The 16,824-nt window shown below is 40.8% G+C and overlaps 2 protein-coding genes across 4 annotated transcripts in view; both read left to right on the top strand.

Moving 5' to 3' along the window:
* LOC143497931 (macrophage mannose receptor 1-like) overlaps positions 1 to 8,686 on the top strand; it is an 84,369-nt gene extending 75,683 nt beyond the window's left edge. For 2 of the 3 annotated variants that reach the window (XM_076993573.1, XM_076993574.1), the window contains exons 5-9: positions 4,917 to 5,276; positions 5,393 to 5,728; positions 5,839 to 6,195; positions 6,396 to 6,566; positions 6,657 to 8,686. In XM_076993573.1, coding sequence (XP_076849688.1) covers positions 4,917 to 5,276; positions 5,393 to 5,728; positions 5,839 to 6,195; positions 6,396 to 6,566; positions 6,657 to 7,021 — 1,589 coding nt within the window. In that variant the 3' untranslated portion in view covers positions 7,022 to 8,686. The remainder of the gene's footprint in view (positions 1 to 4,916; positions 5,277 to 5,392; positions 5,729 to 5,838; positions 6,196 to 6,395; positions 6,567 to 6,656) is intronic. The other variant, XM_076993576.1, reaches the window with a different exon arrangement.
* Positions 8,687 to 13,722: 5,036 nt separating this feature from the next.
* The window catches only part of LOC143497927 (E3 ubiquitin-protein ligase TRIM35-like), an 8,657-nt gene continuing 5,555 nt past the window's right edge, over positions 13,723 to 16,824 (top strand). The window contains exons 1-4 of the mRNA XM_076993569.1: positions 13,723 to 14,300; positions 14,630 to 14,725; positions 14,836 to 15,080; positions 15,673 to 15,791. Coding sequence (XP_076849684.1) covers positions 13,896 to 14,300; positions 14,630 to 14,725; positions 14,836 to 15,080; positions 15,673 to 15,791 — 865 coding nt within the window. The 5' untranslated portion in view covers positions 13,723 to 13,895. The remainder of the gene's footprint in view (positions 14,301 to 14,629; positions 14,726 to 14,835; positions 15,081 to 15,672; positions 15,792 to 16,824) is intronic.

Below are 16,824 nucleotides of genomic sequence, written 5' to 3'. Positions count from 1 at the left end.
TTTCCTCCAGTGAAATTAAACTTGTTTTTGAAATCATTGTCCTGAATAATAAATAAAACATTTTTTTACATTTCTGTCCCACATCTTGTCTGTAAGCATTGTTTCCTGTAGGAAGTGGTGATACACAAAGTGAACGGTGGGTAAAGATTCCTCTAGGATACACGGGTGTCTCACACAGAACACACATTACAGCACATTTAGAAATACGAGTTACACTTTTTTTGGTTTTGAGTCAAATAATCCCAGATCTTTCTAAAGGGTTAGATTGAAATATTAACTAATTTAAATGTTCTTTTAGTGTTACTCTCTCAGTAACAAATATGATATATTACACAATGTCTAATGGTTTCTCTGTGTGTACATTTGCACATTCTTAGATCATCCATAGAGGTTTCTCTTTTGGCCTTGGTACAGCTTTACTGTAATTTATGTAATAAATAAATAAAAAGGCTTTATGAGACTTTTTCTCTCCTTATTCTCAAATGCAGCTCTAGTTCAAAGCCTTTTTTACATCTTGACATATATGCATATGAGCTGGTGACATCACACCTCATCATGTGATGTCACCACGATGAGAGCTGTTGGGGATTTGAAAATTCTTCTCCATTCAACAATAAACACCTCATCAGGTAAGACTATGTCCTTAGTTTACTAATTCTTTTATGTAGTTCATCAGTTATTAACCAGAAATTTATTTAACCATTTTTTATTTACTGCTATCTGTTTTTGCTGTATTTGCAATGTTTTTTTTTACATGTTAAATGTTTGTAATCAGAGTGAACACATACAGTGTCTGGTGTGTATGTCTGCAGATTAGATCACTACAGCCCCTCTGATATTTCAGCACTCAGGACTCCAACTCAGTACTAGTGTGAGTTTATGGAATTACCATGGAAACCATCTCTGTGCTCCTCTCTCTACTGTTGGGTAAATATTCACTAATAATCACTAGGCTCAAAACACCTGTTTGCTCTGAACATATTCAGTATGAATTTGTGATTATTACGCATATTTGATTAATCAAATTATTATCTGGTGGAAAAAAATTATTTTCACAATGTCAAAGAGGTCTGGACACCAATTGTTTTCAGGTTCCAGTGTATGTTTTACAGTTAATTAACATAAATGTTATATTAATATTAATGTTGTTGTAACGTGGGGAAGAGGCACGACGAGGCACGTGTAATGAACAAGGCTGGGCAGGTAGGATGCAGATGCAGAATTCATAGGTTTAATATAAACGACTAACACAAAAGAGTATAATTTATACAAAGACCAAAGATGACAAGCAAGATAACACAAAAAGACACAGAGAGCATGAACTAACTGAACAACAACCACTACACACGACTAGAACATTAGACTTAATCCTTTCACTGATAACATACAACGTTCAACTTACAAGCTACAATAACCCACAACCACAGAGACCAAACACAGGACTTAAATGCACTGACTAAACAAGGAACACAACAAGACACACCTGAAAGTGATAACGAGGGGCAGAGAACACGGCAGGGGTGTGAAAACAGAGACAACTAGGAAATGTCAAAATAAAAGACACTCAAACACAGAGAACAAAACAAAAGACAAGACTGACGGGGGAGGCAGGACCACACGACGGCACGTTGCGGTGAAAACACACATTTTAATTAACAAAGACGGTGGAGACCAGCGCGAGTAGCATTAACATTAAAACACAAACACACAGGCACGAGCTTTAGACAAAGACGATCACGAGACATTGTGTGAACGTACATTAAATAGATGAAGTACACAATCCCCAGTTGTAACAGTCAGAACTATACACTGATCACTGTTACACACTGATCACGAGACAAGACACAGGTGAGACGGATGAACACGCTCACACACAACCCCACGGAGATACATATACGGTCATAACCAGACGCAGATGACATAAACACACGCCCAAAAGGAGGGGTCTGGAGCTGCTCCGTGACAGTTGCCATTTACTTATGAGAAGAATTTAGGGGAGAGTGGGGTGAGTTGTGCCAGTTTTTACTTAAAGTGACTTTAAAGTGAGACTATGACAGTAATGCTTCCAACTAAAATATGTACATATATTTCAGGATGTGGTGCATCCCTGGAATCAGTCACTTTGGATGTGAAATATAGTATTCACGAAATACAGCTTTTTGAAAAAAAGTGGTCTCGTGGCACAACTTGCCCCCAGTGCGGGGTAAGTTGTGCCACTGTAGAGAATACATTGGGGTAAATTGTGCCATTGATTACTGAAGTAAAATAATATATTTTGATCTCAAGATCTGGAATGCTATATAAAAGCTAGACAAATTCAATACAAAATTACTAATTTAAGGTTTATTTAAAGTTACTTTACAACATCAAAGGCTAATTTTCTACAAGCCTATTGTGCCACATGAGCACACAAAAGATACATTTTCTTAAACAAGGCCTAACACTTCAGAACAAAGTTCAGTTCAAAATGAAACAAAAACAGTAGCAAATATTAAGTTTTTTTTTAGCATAATTGGCATATATCTTAATTTTTCCTTTATTGATCCATTGCAGTTTACATTTACATAAGTTGAAGCTATACGCTTTAAATAAGTCCAGTTCTTTTATATCCTATTTCTTTTCCATCTATCTTTTTCTTCTCCATGTTTTACTTTAATGACATCCTGCATATGCTCATCTCCCTCACCACCTGACCAATAGACTTCCCTTCTCCACCTCTTCACTACTCTGTCCATGTCCTCTAGAGGAGTGGAAGCCCTGCATGTCTTCCTCTTATAACTCTGTGGCATGATGGTCTATTTCTATTTTGGGTCTAAAATTAAGAATGTCACATAGTTTAAGTGATTAAATATAAGAATACAATGTACAACTACAAAAAAAACAATATGTTTAAAATATTCATAATTGGGTGTGAGTTGTGCCACTGGCACAACTTACCCCAGGCCCTATGGCACAAATCACCCCAACCCCACCATTTGGGAAAAAATGCATCATCCAGTAGTTTTGGGCTAACATCATGCTAGCTGCATAGACTCATAGTGTAGTTTACCAAAGTACTAAAACATGTGTAAAATGTTTTCATACTTCTCTATAACTGTTTGGACACAACAATAAAAAATCCTTGATCATAGGAATTTTACTTTGAAAGGCAAAAAACAGTTTTTTTAACTTAAAAGTGCTTTCCTCTCATGCAATGAGGATCTCTTCTTTGCAGGATGAGTAAAATGAATGTTTTTTCAAAAATTAATGGTCACATAACCAATTTCTTCTCTGGTTCACTATAAACAAGGGGTGGCACAACTTCCCCCCTGGCACAAATCACCCCACTCTCCTCTACGTTTTAACCAGTTACAAGATGAAACTGAATATTTAAGTAGCAATAAATAAATAAATGTAAAGACCATGCTGTTAAGTCGTACTGAGAGGCGGCGGACACAAGTGTGATTGAGGGTTTATTTACAGGAAGGACACTGTCAACATTATGAACCTCTTTTAAACTCACCATGACAACACGGTGGGCATGACGACAGCGATGCATGACGAACAGACTTATAGGACTAACACCAAGACTATAAGATGAAGACAGAACTACCAGAATATAACTTAACACACACAGTGAACACAGACAGATGATGTGAACAAGGCAGATACTCTACAGAAGGGATGCACATAGACCAACTAAACACACTAGACATACAACCAGACTAAACCAGGTGCACACAGAAATACAGAAACCAGAACGTAGAACAATGAGATCATAACCTTGAGCAGTGATAAATGACCTACACAGACCTCACCAAGATTCATACACTGACCCACAAGACTCAACACTAGAGGTACAAACAAGACAGACAGAACGAGACACAAGGAGCAAAAACAGAGACATGACTGACAGACAGGAGGAGCTAAACTGGAGACACAAACAAGACTGAGAGATGTGGGCGGGGCTAGATGTGACACGTAAATAATGTAGTGAATTTAGACTAATACGATTTTTGCTTCCTCTTGTCATATTTGGTTTCTACTTTCTCACAACCCACTACTTCCACTAACGGTGATGATCAATCCTGCCAAACTTACAATAAGAGATTTTAAGAGATAGATTTTTTTCATTCACTGAAAAGCGAGACTTGTTTTTCTTCATGTATCTAATATTTTATAAATATTTCTTTGAGTGGTAGGATTGAATAATATAAAACTTTACACTGTGCTATTTAGAAATGTGACTGTAATATAAAACTTTACACAGTAAGCTTTAATTAAAAACCCGATTGAGCGCATGGCACCACTTATAAACAAGAAAGATCAAACATACTAAAAAATACCCAACATAATTCTCCTCTCATGTGAACTGGTCCATGTGTACCATACAAGTCACATGCTGTGTGTTTCCTGTTCAGCTGAGCTGAAGGTTATGTGCACCCTTGTTCACCACCCTGTTCACCCCCCTATTCACCCCCCAGTTCACCCCCCTGTTCACCCTGTTCACCCCCCTATTCACCCTCCAGTTCACCCCCCTGTTCGACTCCCAAATTCATCTGTCCACCAAAGTCTTCTGGGGTTGAACATCTTTCAGATGGAAAGGACAGAGGAAATGTTAATACCCTTCACATTTACCCCATCACGTCTACCCTGCTACATCTACCCCAGCCCTTCACATCTACCCCATCACATCTACCCTGCTACATCTACCCCATTACATGTGCCCTGTCACATCTACCCCAGTCCTTCACATCTACCCCTATAGCCTCATTACTGTTACTCAGTGCCATGTAATAATGTTGAATCTGATCTGTGCTACCACAGTAGTGCCACATCACAACACACGCCCACAGCACTGGAGAACATTCCTGACAGTTTCATATCAGACCAATATCACCCCATCACTGAGTCACTAAGAAGATAAACTTTTCCAGTCTTTTCTGCTGCAGGTGGAAGTCGTCTCAGACCATTCAACATCACAGGATATGAGAATCTGACTCAGTCTGAGGCTCAGACAGCTTGTAGAAGAAACTACACCGACCTCGTCACTGTGTACAGTGAGAAAGACAACAGTGTACTGGCTAATCTGACTGAGGAGGCTGGATTATATGCTGCCTGGATTGGGCTCCACCGCAGTCAGCCCAGATATAAATGGTCTAATGGTGATGCAGTTACATTCAGAGACTCAATACAAGACTGTGGGACATGGAGCTGCTGTGTTGCTATGAAGGCTGAGGGTTCATGGGAGTGTGATAACTGCACAGGGAAAAAGAATTTTATGTGTTATAAACAAGGTAAGTACTTACTATAGAGGTTTCAGCAATATTAAATACTATAATTATTGATGTCACCACATTTAACTCTAAACATATAATTAGGGATTGATTTGTTAATTGTTTAATCACTGCAGATTCGTGCCACAGTTATCACTTAGTGCTTGAGCCAATGTCCTGGTATGAAGCCCAGAGATACTGCAGGGAGAAATACACTGATCTGGTCAGCATCAGAGATCAGGAGCAAAATGAAGAGGTGAATCTGAATGGGAAGAACAGCACCACCCCCTTCTGGATCGGCCTGCTGTGTGATGACTGGGAGTGGGCTGATGGAGGTCTCTCCACCTACAGGAACTGGGGGACTGATCAGCCTCAGACAACAGGAGACTGTACAAAACTGCAAGGAGGGAAATGGATCTCAGTGTCATGTAGTAATGGTTTTCCTGCTCTGTGCTATCACAGTAATGCCACAGGTATCACAGCACATGCCCACAGCACTGGAGAACATTCCTGACAGTTTCTCATCAGACCATAGTAGAACATCACCCCATCACTGAGTCACTAAGAAGAGAAACTTTTCCAGTCTTTTCTGCTGCAGGTGGAAATCGTCTCAGAACATTCCACATCATTGTGGATGGGAGTCTGACTCAGTCTGAGGCTCAGACAGCTTGTAGAAGAAACTACACTGACCTCGTCACTGTGTACAGTGAGGAAGACAACAGTATACTGGCTAATCTGACTGAGGAGGCTGGATTATATGCTGCCTGGATTGGGCTCCACCACAGTCCCAGTTATAAATGGTCTAATGTTGATGCAGTTACATTTGTAAACTTGACAGATGACTGTGGAACATTGAGCTGCTGTGCTACTATGATGGCTAATGGTTCATTGAATTGTAATAACTGCACAGAGAAAAATCATTTTATGTGTTATAAACAAGGTAAAAACTTAATATAGACGTTTTAACAATATTACAAACTGTAATTATTGATATCATCAATAAGGATCAATTTTAATTTCATGTGCTATAAATATGGTAATAACCTGACTGGGACTATTGATAAATTCCTTATTCATATCAACCTCATAACTTCAATTGCATAAACATAAATAAACCGTGTTTACCTTTGACCTCTACAGATGTTATTAGAGCCATGCTCAGCTCAGGCTGGGAGTGGGCTGATGGAGGTCTCTCCACCTACAGGAACTGGAGATCTTGTGTCCCTCAGCCATGTGATTGTGTAAAACTGATGAAGGATGAATGGTCTCCATCAGCGTGTAATGATCCTGCATCTGCTCTGTGCTACAGCAGTAAGTGATGATGTTACCAACACTAAAATGTTCTCTGCAGTCTAGATCAGTAGAATGAAGAAGTGTCTCTGGTGTTTGTGTCTCTGTCAGCGTCCATCCATGTGAGTGAGGTCAGGATGATCTGGGAGAAAGCTCTGGACTACTGTAAGGAAGGTCACAGGTCTGGTCTCCTGCGCATTGAGTCTCACCTCGACCAGAAAGAAGTGGAGTCTGAACTCAGAAGGAATAAAGTATCTGGGCCTGTGTGGGTGGGGCTTAGACAGAGCCGTCTCTTTGGGTTCTGGATTTGGTCCAATGGGATGGTTGTGGGATCTTGGACCAACTGGAAGGGAGGAAGACAGCCAGAACTTCCCCTGTCTCACCAGTGTGGCGCCATAGAAACACGAGATCAAGGCTACATGTGGATGGACATGAACTGTAGGAATGAACTCAGAGTTTTATGTGAAGTGAAATGATCTGACTGGTGTTCTTCAATAATTGAGGATATTTCACACACATGCCAACACACCACATGTTCCAACTTGTTTCATAATCTACAGTGCTCCAATAACCACCCACCCTGCTTTAATACAGTACACAGCAGATTTGAGTACACCCCGTAATATCACATAGTCAAATTATTTTAAAAAATTATAATTTCTTAATAATTGCCTTATATCAAAGTTTGCAAACAGAGATTTTTCTTTTATGTACAATTTAAAAATAAATGATATAGAAAGCTTGCATTAAAAATACTGGCCCCAGTCTAGGAAAAGGAAATACACCTTTGATGACTGCCACACACCTTACAACATATGTTGGTATTGAAACAAAACAGAGTACAGTGGTTTTCCAATTAGCTGAACTGCATAAAAATGTTTATTAAGCAGCACAATGTTGTCAGGTTTGCATGTCTACGTGCGTCAAGGCTCCATGGGAAATAATTGCCGGAGGTGTTGAAAAATCAGACTGTAACACACAAAGACTGAAGCGGAAGACCTGTCCCTAGTTGAAGGTCAGTTGAAACAGTAATCACTGAACAAGCCAGAGATCCTCTAACTGTGACTGTGTAGGCTGTCCTCAAAACATTATGCCACAGACAACGCGCTACATACACAGTCTAGCTCTGGGAAACAGACAGGCCAGTGGGGCTGTCAGTGGAAGCACAGTGTCTGTGACAGCGCAGACAGGGCAAAGGACATTGTGTAAAGTCAATCTGTGTGGACAGCATACAGGACAAAAACCTTTCATTGCCCATCACAACAAATATGCAAGATTAAACTTAGGGAATGGATGGTCCCGCAAGAGAAGCACAGTCCTGCATGGTCCTGACAGAGAAGCACAGTCCTGCATGGTCCCGACAGAGAAGCACAGTCCCACATGGTCCTGACAGAGAAGCACAGTCCCGCATGGTCCTGACAGAGAAGCCCAGAGCGGGGAGTGGGATGATATGGGGCTGAATGAGCACAGAACGTATTGGGAAGAGGACATTTGAAGGTGAATACCATGAATTCCTCTGGATATTTGAAAATAGCATATTGTTTAATCTACTGTTTTATATGTAAGCTTTGTGTTCTTTGAAAAGGTTACAATTAACAATTAAAAGTAAATCTGAAGTATTTCAATGAAAACTACATTTGCTGTAATGGAGATGCGGATACCCAGGGATCTTCACATCTGGAGCTCCAAAACGTTTTTCTCCAACACCACATCACATCAGCAGCACTTACACATGTAAAACCTCATCAGGTGACTCCACATGTCAGCTTCTAAATTTAAGGATTCACAATGATAAAGTATGTGCATAGTCTCAGCATTTAAAACTGTATAAACCACCACTTTCTGTAAAAAAAAGATACATTTCAGATTCAAAACACAGACAGACTTTAAAAAAGTCATTGGAACGACGGGCCCCCTACTGGTCGCCTCCGTCTACAGCGGCAGTTGTCCTGTTGTTGTTGTGTTCGTCCCTCGGGGGGGGGCAGAGCCTGTGATCCGTCTCACCTGAGGGTCGTTTGTTTGTCTATACATGTCTTGTCTTTATACCAGTTGACCGCTGGTCATTATATCCTTCATTGGGATCATGTCACGGGTTTTTGGTTTGCGCACTATTTCAATTAAACCATCCATTTTCCCTGAGACTTGGCGTGATCGCTTCCATTTTATTTCGCTCACCCTGCCCATCACAACAGTGAGGAAAATAAGTATTTGAACACCCTGCGACTTTGCAAGTTCTCCCACTTAGAAATCATGGAGGGGTCTGACATTTTCATCTTAGGTGCATCTCCACTGTGAGAGACATCATCTAAAAAAAGTATCCGGAAATCACAATGTATAATTTTTTAATGATTTATTTGTGTCTTACTGCTGTTCAAATACGTATTTTCCTCACTGTAGCCTGTATGCAATAATATTAAATATGCAAAACTGCCAGTAGACTCATTGATATTACTGCCCTCAATAATGTATAATGTTCTTTTACTGCTGCAAGCACACCTATTCTTATGAAATGCTATATCTGCATGTTTTGTTTAACTTGTGTTAATTTTGTTGATATAATGAAGTTTGTATGAACTCTGCAATTACAATAAGTATGTGAGATGACTTTGTGATATGAAACAAAGTATTGTATTAATACTGTTAATGGACATTTTAACAGAAATTCAAATATTTGTCTGAATCACACAGACCAAAAACACTGGAAAAGAGTGATTCCTAACCTGTTTTTCAACTGAAGTGAAGACATTTTTCAATGCTCCTGTTAACACAATCCTTAATGTGTGTCCTTTATTCAAAAGATGAGAGCGATAAGAGTTTTGCATTTAATTACGTATCAAAGCGATAAAATGAAGCCAGTGGGAAAGAGGAAACTGATGATAAGCAAATAATATGCAAATGTTTCTCCAAGAAACAAGACCTGCTCACAGAGAGAATGTCACGGGGCCGAGGGCCATCAGAGGATTTGCATCATGCAAATCAGACATGAACCCGTCGAACACACGGTCATTATTTCTTACATATTTTGTACATCTTTCATATCTTACCTGGTTAAATTCAGCTGTCAAATCCTTTTTTTCTAAAAAAATTCTATAAATTATCCGAACATTTTTCCTTGTCTCACAACCAGAGCATATTCAGTGTAAGTTCTTGTTTTAAGTCTAAAGTGCGTCTCTCAGTGACGTCTGTGGCTGGTGTCTGCTGTTCAGATGTCTTCCACTTCTACACTGATGAAGATTTTATAGTACACAAGGAATAATCCCACCTCATTAGATACATCAAACTCTCTGGCCAACGTATAGGGACTATTATTAGGGAATTTATTAAGGAGTTTTATAGGTGTGTGATTAGCGAATGTAGCCCATCTGATGGTATACACATTTATTAAGGAGTTTTATAGGTGTGTGATTAGTGAATGTAGCCCATCTGATGGTATACACATTTATTAAGGAGTTTTATAGGTGTGTGATTAGTGAATGTAGCCCATCTGATGGTATACACATTTATTAAGGAGTTTTATAGGTATGTGATTAGTGAATGTAGCCCATCTGATGGTATACACATTTATTAAGGAGTTTTATAGGTGTGTGATTAGTGAATGTTGCCCATCTGATGGTATACACATTTATTAAGGAGTTTTATAGGTGTGTGATTAGTGAATGTAGCCCATCTGATGGTATACACAATTTTATTAGCCATCTTCTATCCTGTTCATCACAGGTCCTCTGACCACAGGAACGCTGTAATCTGTATATGAATGAGGTGAATTAGGTGGTCAACATGTACACACACACATAGTTGTTGTTGATGCGGTAACAAGGAATAGCAGGTTTTCTGGAGCTTTAGCATGTCTGTGTCAGTATTTAGCATGTCTGTGTCAGTATTCAGCATGTCTGTGTCAGCATGTAGCATGTCTGTGTCAGTATTTAGCATGTCTGTGTCAGCATGTAGCATGTCTGTGTCATGTAGCATGTCTGTGTCAGCATGTAGCATGTCTGTGTCAGTATTTAGCATGTCTGTGTCAGCATGTAGCATGTCTGTGTCAGCATGTAGCATGTCTGTGTCAGTATTTAGCATGTCTGTGTCAGCATGTAGCATGTCTGTGTCTGTGTCTTGTCTGCCATGCCAAAACTATCCATTGATGAAGAGTTGGAAGATTATCCACTGGGAACATTAGCAAAAGAGCAATCATTTGAGACTACTCACCTTCAAGGTGTTTCCAACAACAAACGTTTCTAATGAAGAGGCCAGCGTGTGTGTAATAGTAGGAAATGATTTGAAGTGGTAAAAAATGGTCAAACAAACAAATATTCTACCAGACGCCGTTTTGATTAACCTTTTCATTATAATGTGGCACTATTTATTTGTACATCATTGTGTCGTGGGCGAGCTGAAGGATACGCCCTCTTATTGACACAGGAACTTACTGTTTTCCTTCGGGACCGTCCTCAGGGCCCGGATCAGTGCATAGCGCTTCGTCTAAGTCGTCTTGTACATCCCACCGGATGAGATTTGTTTTTTTTTTAAGAATACGTTCAGGTACTCCGTCACCCTGTGTTTTCTTGTGGATCTGAGATAGAGCGTCCGCCTTGGTATTCTTGAAACCGGGTCTGTAAAATACTGTGAACTGGAAGCGAGAAAAGAATAAAGCCCACCTTGCTTGTTGTTGATTTAATACTTATAATATAATTTTATACATTTTGGGATTTGGTCATGTAAAAAATCATAAAATATTTATTTTTTCCGACGATCGAATTCCGCAGTCAACCGGCGAAAAAGTGATGACCCGCGAATTATTTTTCCCATTAATATCTTATAAAGTCCCGTGAAAGAGTGAATTCACAAAAGCTGAAGTGCAAAGTGTCGCAGGATCACTGTGACATAATACAAAAAATAAGTATGAACTAACCTACAACTGAGTGCAAAATAAATATTAAATTAACAGCAACATTAAGATAAAAACTGTACATTCAGATGAAAATATCAACTTAAATGTGCAATCAAAAAGAAAACGTGAGTGTTGGCAGTGCAAACGTGAATCACGTCCTTAGCAGCAGTTCTCTGGGTGACAGTACATTCAGTGAACAAATCAGAGAATGAACAAAAGCTTTCAGTTCATGAACGAATCAGAGAATGAACGAGAGCCCTCAGTACAGTTAACGAATCACTGAACGAACCACTGAGCATGTGCAGTTCCTCCGCCTCCAGATTCGCGGTTGATTCGGTGATTCACAGACCACACTGCAGTTCCCCTGCCGGCCTGCAGGGTCGCTGCTGAGCTCAATTACTGAACTGAGAAAAAAACGAATCAGCTGAGGAAGTGATTCGATTCAGTTCGTTCACTCAAATGTTTCGTTCATTTGAACGAATCGTTGGCGAACGACACAACACTAGTGGACCAGTCCATCGGTTTCGTCCGAAGAGAAAGTGTTTGGCGTGCTGGTGAGTCTACAGCAGGCGTACTCAACTAAATTTGTCCGCGGTCCAATTTTGGCAGATACCTGTGCCCTGAGGTCCGGTGCGGCGGGAGTGGCGAACGTAAGTTGTTGAGCGGGGGGGGGGGGTACGGTGCGCTAACGGTGGAGGCGTTTATACTTTCGCGAGCGTCACTGCAGTGTTCTCCGCACCGATAGGCGTTTTGTCCGAAACGATATGTGGTAGAAACACCCCTCAAAACAGGGGAATGAACATTTACCTGACCAATTTTAATGTTGCTATATGTTTCAGGTTTGAAAAGTGCTGGAATTTAGGTTAAAGTACTTTAAAATGCTTGAAATTGTAACTACTTGGTTTCACAACAAATAGCTGTCTGACTGAATAGTTCTCTTGTATTAGGTTAACAAATACGAGCCTCTTGTAATTCCAGGACGAAACATGAGAGAACGTGAAGACGTGAAGATTGGGCGTTTTTTAAATAAACAACCATTAAATAATGTGATAAAAAGCGAATTATTTCGAGTATATGTATAAATATTTAACTTAATTATGTTTAACATGCTGGGAAATATTGAAATGGACCTTGAAAGTGACGTACAAGTGCTTGAATTCCACCTTATAAAGGTGTATGAACCCTGAAAACGTGACTTTGTTCTTTGCGTTGAAGCGCGGCGCGAAGTTACAAAATTCGAGAGGTGCACGACCGACCGACAGCGCGCGAGGCACTCGCGCACACGCGGAGCCACAGCGATTACGTCATTTTCGCCGCGCGGACCCTCGCGCCGCTCGCGAAGCGTCAACCAGGCAGGCTTGTTGTTGAGCGGGGTGGCGAACGTAAGTTGTTGAGCGGGGGTGGCAAACGTAACACTCGTGACGGAGTGTTTTGTCAATAGTCCTGAAATAAATGCTACGGTTTTGTTTTGGTCCGTATCCAGTTAATCAGGAATGAGATTGGGTCCGGACAGGACTGCGTTCGGGTCCGGATCCGGACCGCGGTCCGCCAGTTGAGTACCCCTGGTCTACAGAACCTGTAGTGTTTGTAAAGATCGCTAAAACCATTAATATTCCAAAAACGGACCTGTGTGTAAGTGTGTTTATTACTGTTACAGATACTAATTTGTAAACAGATGAGTGAATGTTTAGGACGGTGGCGCGTATTGAAAACGTGAGTGGTGAAGTAGAAACAAACAAATGTTACAAAATGGCGGTAGGCCTCCCTGCATACTGTAACAAATGTGAATTCAATGTTATGGCAAATGGTGAGATGTGGAATGCTTAAACCGGGTAAACAGAGACAGCAAACGGGAGTGTAAATGCAGTGATACTCGCACAGTAGGTCAGCTGAAGTTTTAAAAATGCCGGCAGATAGCTGCGCGCATGCGCGAATGACTGGGTGTTATGCGCTTGCCTAAGCGTCACGTGGTATGTGGCGTAGAGGGGGTGAGACTGGTGTAAGGCCGAGGGGACACAACAGTGAAATAGGGGCAACAATTGTGGACCATGTTTTACATGTAAGTCATGGTCTCACAATGGCTGAAGCTGGTCGTTGGGTGCAGCTGAATATTGGAAGAACAACTGTGTCTTCATACTTTTTCAACTCCTTTATTTCTTTACAAAAGCTCCTCCTCCCTGTACACACCTGCCTGTTTGAAGAAGTAAATCTTGGAGTGACACACTAGTCTTTATTAATTCTGTGTTCAGATGAGTTATAAATATTATGAGAACCTCTTAACTCTGGTATTTACTTCTTTCTGCCTTATTTCTGAAAGGAGTTTAAACTCCCTCAGCTGGATAAAGGACTACAGTGACTGATTCTCTCCGGTGCTACTGTGTTTATTACAGAAGATCTATAACTGAAAGTGAAGTTTGTACAGAAGGAGACATTACAGAGAAACAGCACAGCAGCTGTTGGAGGAAATGGCTGCTACAAACATTCTGTCAGAAGAAGAGTTTTCATGTCCTGTGTGCTGTGACATCTTCAGGGATCCTGTTTTACTGTCATGTAGCCACAGTGTGTGTAAAACCTGTCTGCAGCAGTTCTGGGAAACCAAGGGATCTCAAGAATGTCCAGTTTGTAGGAGAAGATCTTCAAGAGATGATCCTCCCTGTAATCTTGCACTAAAGAACCTGTGTGAGTCTTTTCTAGCGAGCAGGAGTCAGATATCTTCAGCAGGGTCTGAGGTGCTCTGCAGTCTGCACAATGAGAAACGCAAACTCTTCTGTCTGGAGGACCTACAGCCTGTGTGTGTGGTGTGTCAGATTTCAAAGGCACATAAAACTCATGACTGCCTTCCAGTAGAGGAAGCTGTGTGTCACTTTAAGGTATGAAATGTGCACTAATGCTTTAACTGTAATGTTTTTCCAATGTTTACAACTATCTTGAAATATATGTTAGACAGGTTAGATTAAATGAGTCAGATGATGAGATTTCAGACAACTAAATCAGACCTTCATTCGCCGTGAAACTTAATATAGATAAAAATATTGATATACAATCTGCTACGATATATCAAACATCTCCATTTTATATTAAAAGGATGAAAAGGAATCAGTAATCACGCCATTGTGTTCAGTCGTTGTAATCTCCTATACAGATACAGTGATGAATCCTGTAAGACTCACACTGTCCTCTACTAAACCCATATTTACAGAACAAATTCAAGACCACACTGGAGTCTCTACAACAGCATCTGAAGGTCTTGGAGGAAGATAAACAAGTCTGTGAGAAAACAGCAGCACACATTAAGGTGAAAGGTCACTCTGAGTTCTGAATGGTGCTGTGATCACTGTCCACGTACACCATAATGAAACACACACATTTGGACAGTTTATATTTCCTCATCATCTCGCATTCCAGTATCAGGCCCAGCACACAGAGAGGCAGATAAAGGAGGAGTTTGAGAAGATCCACCAGTTTCTAAGAGATGAAGAAGCAGCAAGAATAGCTGCATTGAAGGAGGAAGAGGAGCAGAAGAGCCACATGATGTGGAGGAAGATTATGAAGATGAGTGGAGAAATAGCATCTCTTTCAGATCAAATCAGAAACACAGAGAAGGAGATGGAAGCTGAGAACATCCCGTTCTTACTAGTAAGAATCACTCGGTCTGTCTCTCACTTAGACATACGCTCAAAACATGTTAAATACACCAATGTAGAAGAAAAAGAAAATAAATCACTCTGACCACCATCTTTCACTAACTCTCTCTCTCTCTCTCTCTCACACACACACACAAATGCACACAAAAAAGTAAAATGTTTTGACGTTTGTTTTTGTGTGTGTGTAAGGGTCTTTAGACACATTAATTTTATTATCACATAATGAAAAGGCATATTTGACCCTCGTATAAAGAAAATGTCCCTGTTTCCTTCTCAGAATGTGTCGTCCACATTGAAATTGTAAGTGATCATTATTTCTGTTTGATCTCCATATTGTTACACATTGTGTTTGTGAAATTATTCTGATACATTCAGATCTTCAGTATGTGGTCTGTGTTATTTCAGAAATATGATATATGAAGAAGGTATTTAGGAATAAAAAATATATATTGATATTGACAATGTGCAAACATTTCAAAGACATATTGATGGATTTAATTAAGGATATTTCACATGTTACTTTTAACGTTAAATACTTTGAATAAGATAAAAAATAATCTATTATATTTAATAATATAATATCTTTATACATTTCCAGTGTTGATCACACCCCAAAGGAACATGAGAAGGTGTCAGGAGCTCTGATCAATGTAGCAAAACATCTTTCCAACCTGAAGTTCAGAGTCTGGGAGAGAATGCAGAAGATTCTCCAGTACTGTGAGTTTTGGTGTTCTTTGATTAATTAGAGTAATTCTGTTCTCCTCACAATTAGAACTCTATAGAGAGAGAAACATTAACATTGTGTGTTTGGTACATGAACTATTCCAGTATTAAAGGCTGTATTAGTATAAACAGTGAGGGGGACGACCAGTTGACTGCTGGTCTGAGGAGAGACAGTCAGTCCATGAGGAGATCTACACCACCCTCTCTCCACCTCTACACACCACCCACTCTCCACCTCTACACACCACCCACTCTCCACCTCTACACACCACCCACTCTCCGCCTCTACACACCACCCACTCTCCGCCTCTACACACCACCCACTCTCCGCCTCTACACGCCACCCACTCTCCACCTCTACACGCCACCCACTCTCCACCTCTACACGCCACCCACTCTCCACCTCTACGCCACCCACTCTCCACCTCTACACGCCACCCACTCTCCACCTCTACACGCCACCCACTCTACACACCACCCACTCTCCACCTCTACACACCACCCACTCTCCACCTCTACACCACCCACTCTCTACCTCTACACCACACCACCCACTCTCTCCACCTCTACACACCACCCACTCTCCCTGGGACATCCCCACCTTCACCTGCTCCTCCATCCTGCCTCCTCCTCCATCCTGTAAATAATGAAGATACTAGGGGTCTATAGGAAGACCGGTACCCTGAGTCTGAGCTCCATGGATCTCCATCCCTGAGGGACCAAGCGTGTCAGCTGGGACTCTGCCTTGTCTCTGTGTCTGTCTCTGTCTGTCTCCCTGTCATCATCTTTGTGTCTGTGTATTTTCTTTTCTGTATCCCTGTCACCGTCTTTGTATTTGTCCCTGTCTGCGTCCCTGTCACCGCCTTTGTTTCTGTGTTTGACTCTGTCTTTGGCCCTGTCTCCATCTTTGTATCTGTCCCAGTGTTGTCCTTTGAGTTTTTGTCCCACCCCCTCAAGTGGTGAATGAAGCAACTTTCTTTACTCGTGTCTGCGTTATTCCGATACGTAAAGGAAACTTCCCCAAAGC

The sequence above is a fragment of the Brachyhypopomus gauderio genome, unplaced genomic scaffold (genome assembly GCF_052324685.1).
Source record: "Brachyhypopomus gauderio isolate BG-103 unplaced genomic scaffold, BGAUD_0.2 sc116, whole genome shotgun sequence".
Lineage (NCBI taxonomy): Eukaryota > Metazoa > Chordata > Actinopteri > Gymnotiformes > Hypopomidae > Brachyhypopomus > Brachyhypopomus gauderio.
Note: the sequence above shows the minus strand (reverse complement) of the source record. Positions and strands in the feature narration are given on the sequence as shown.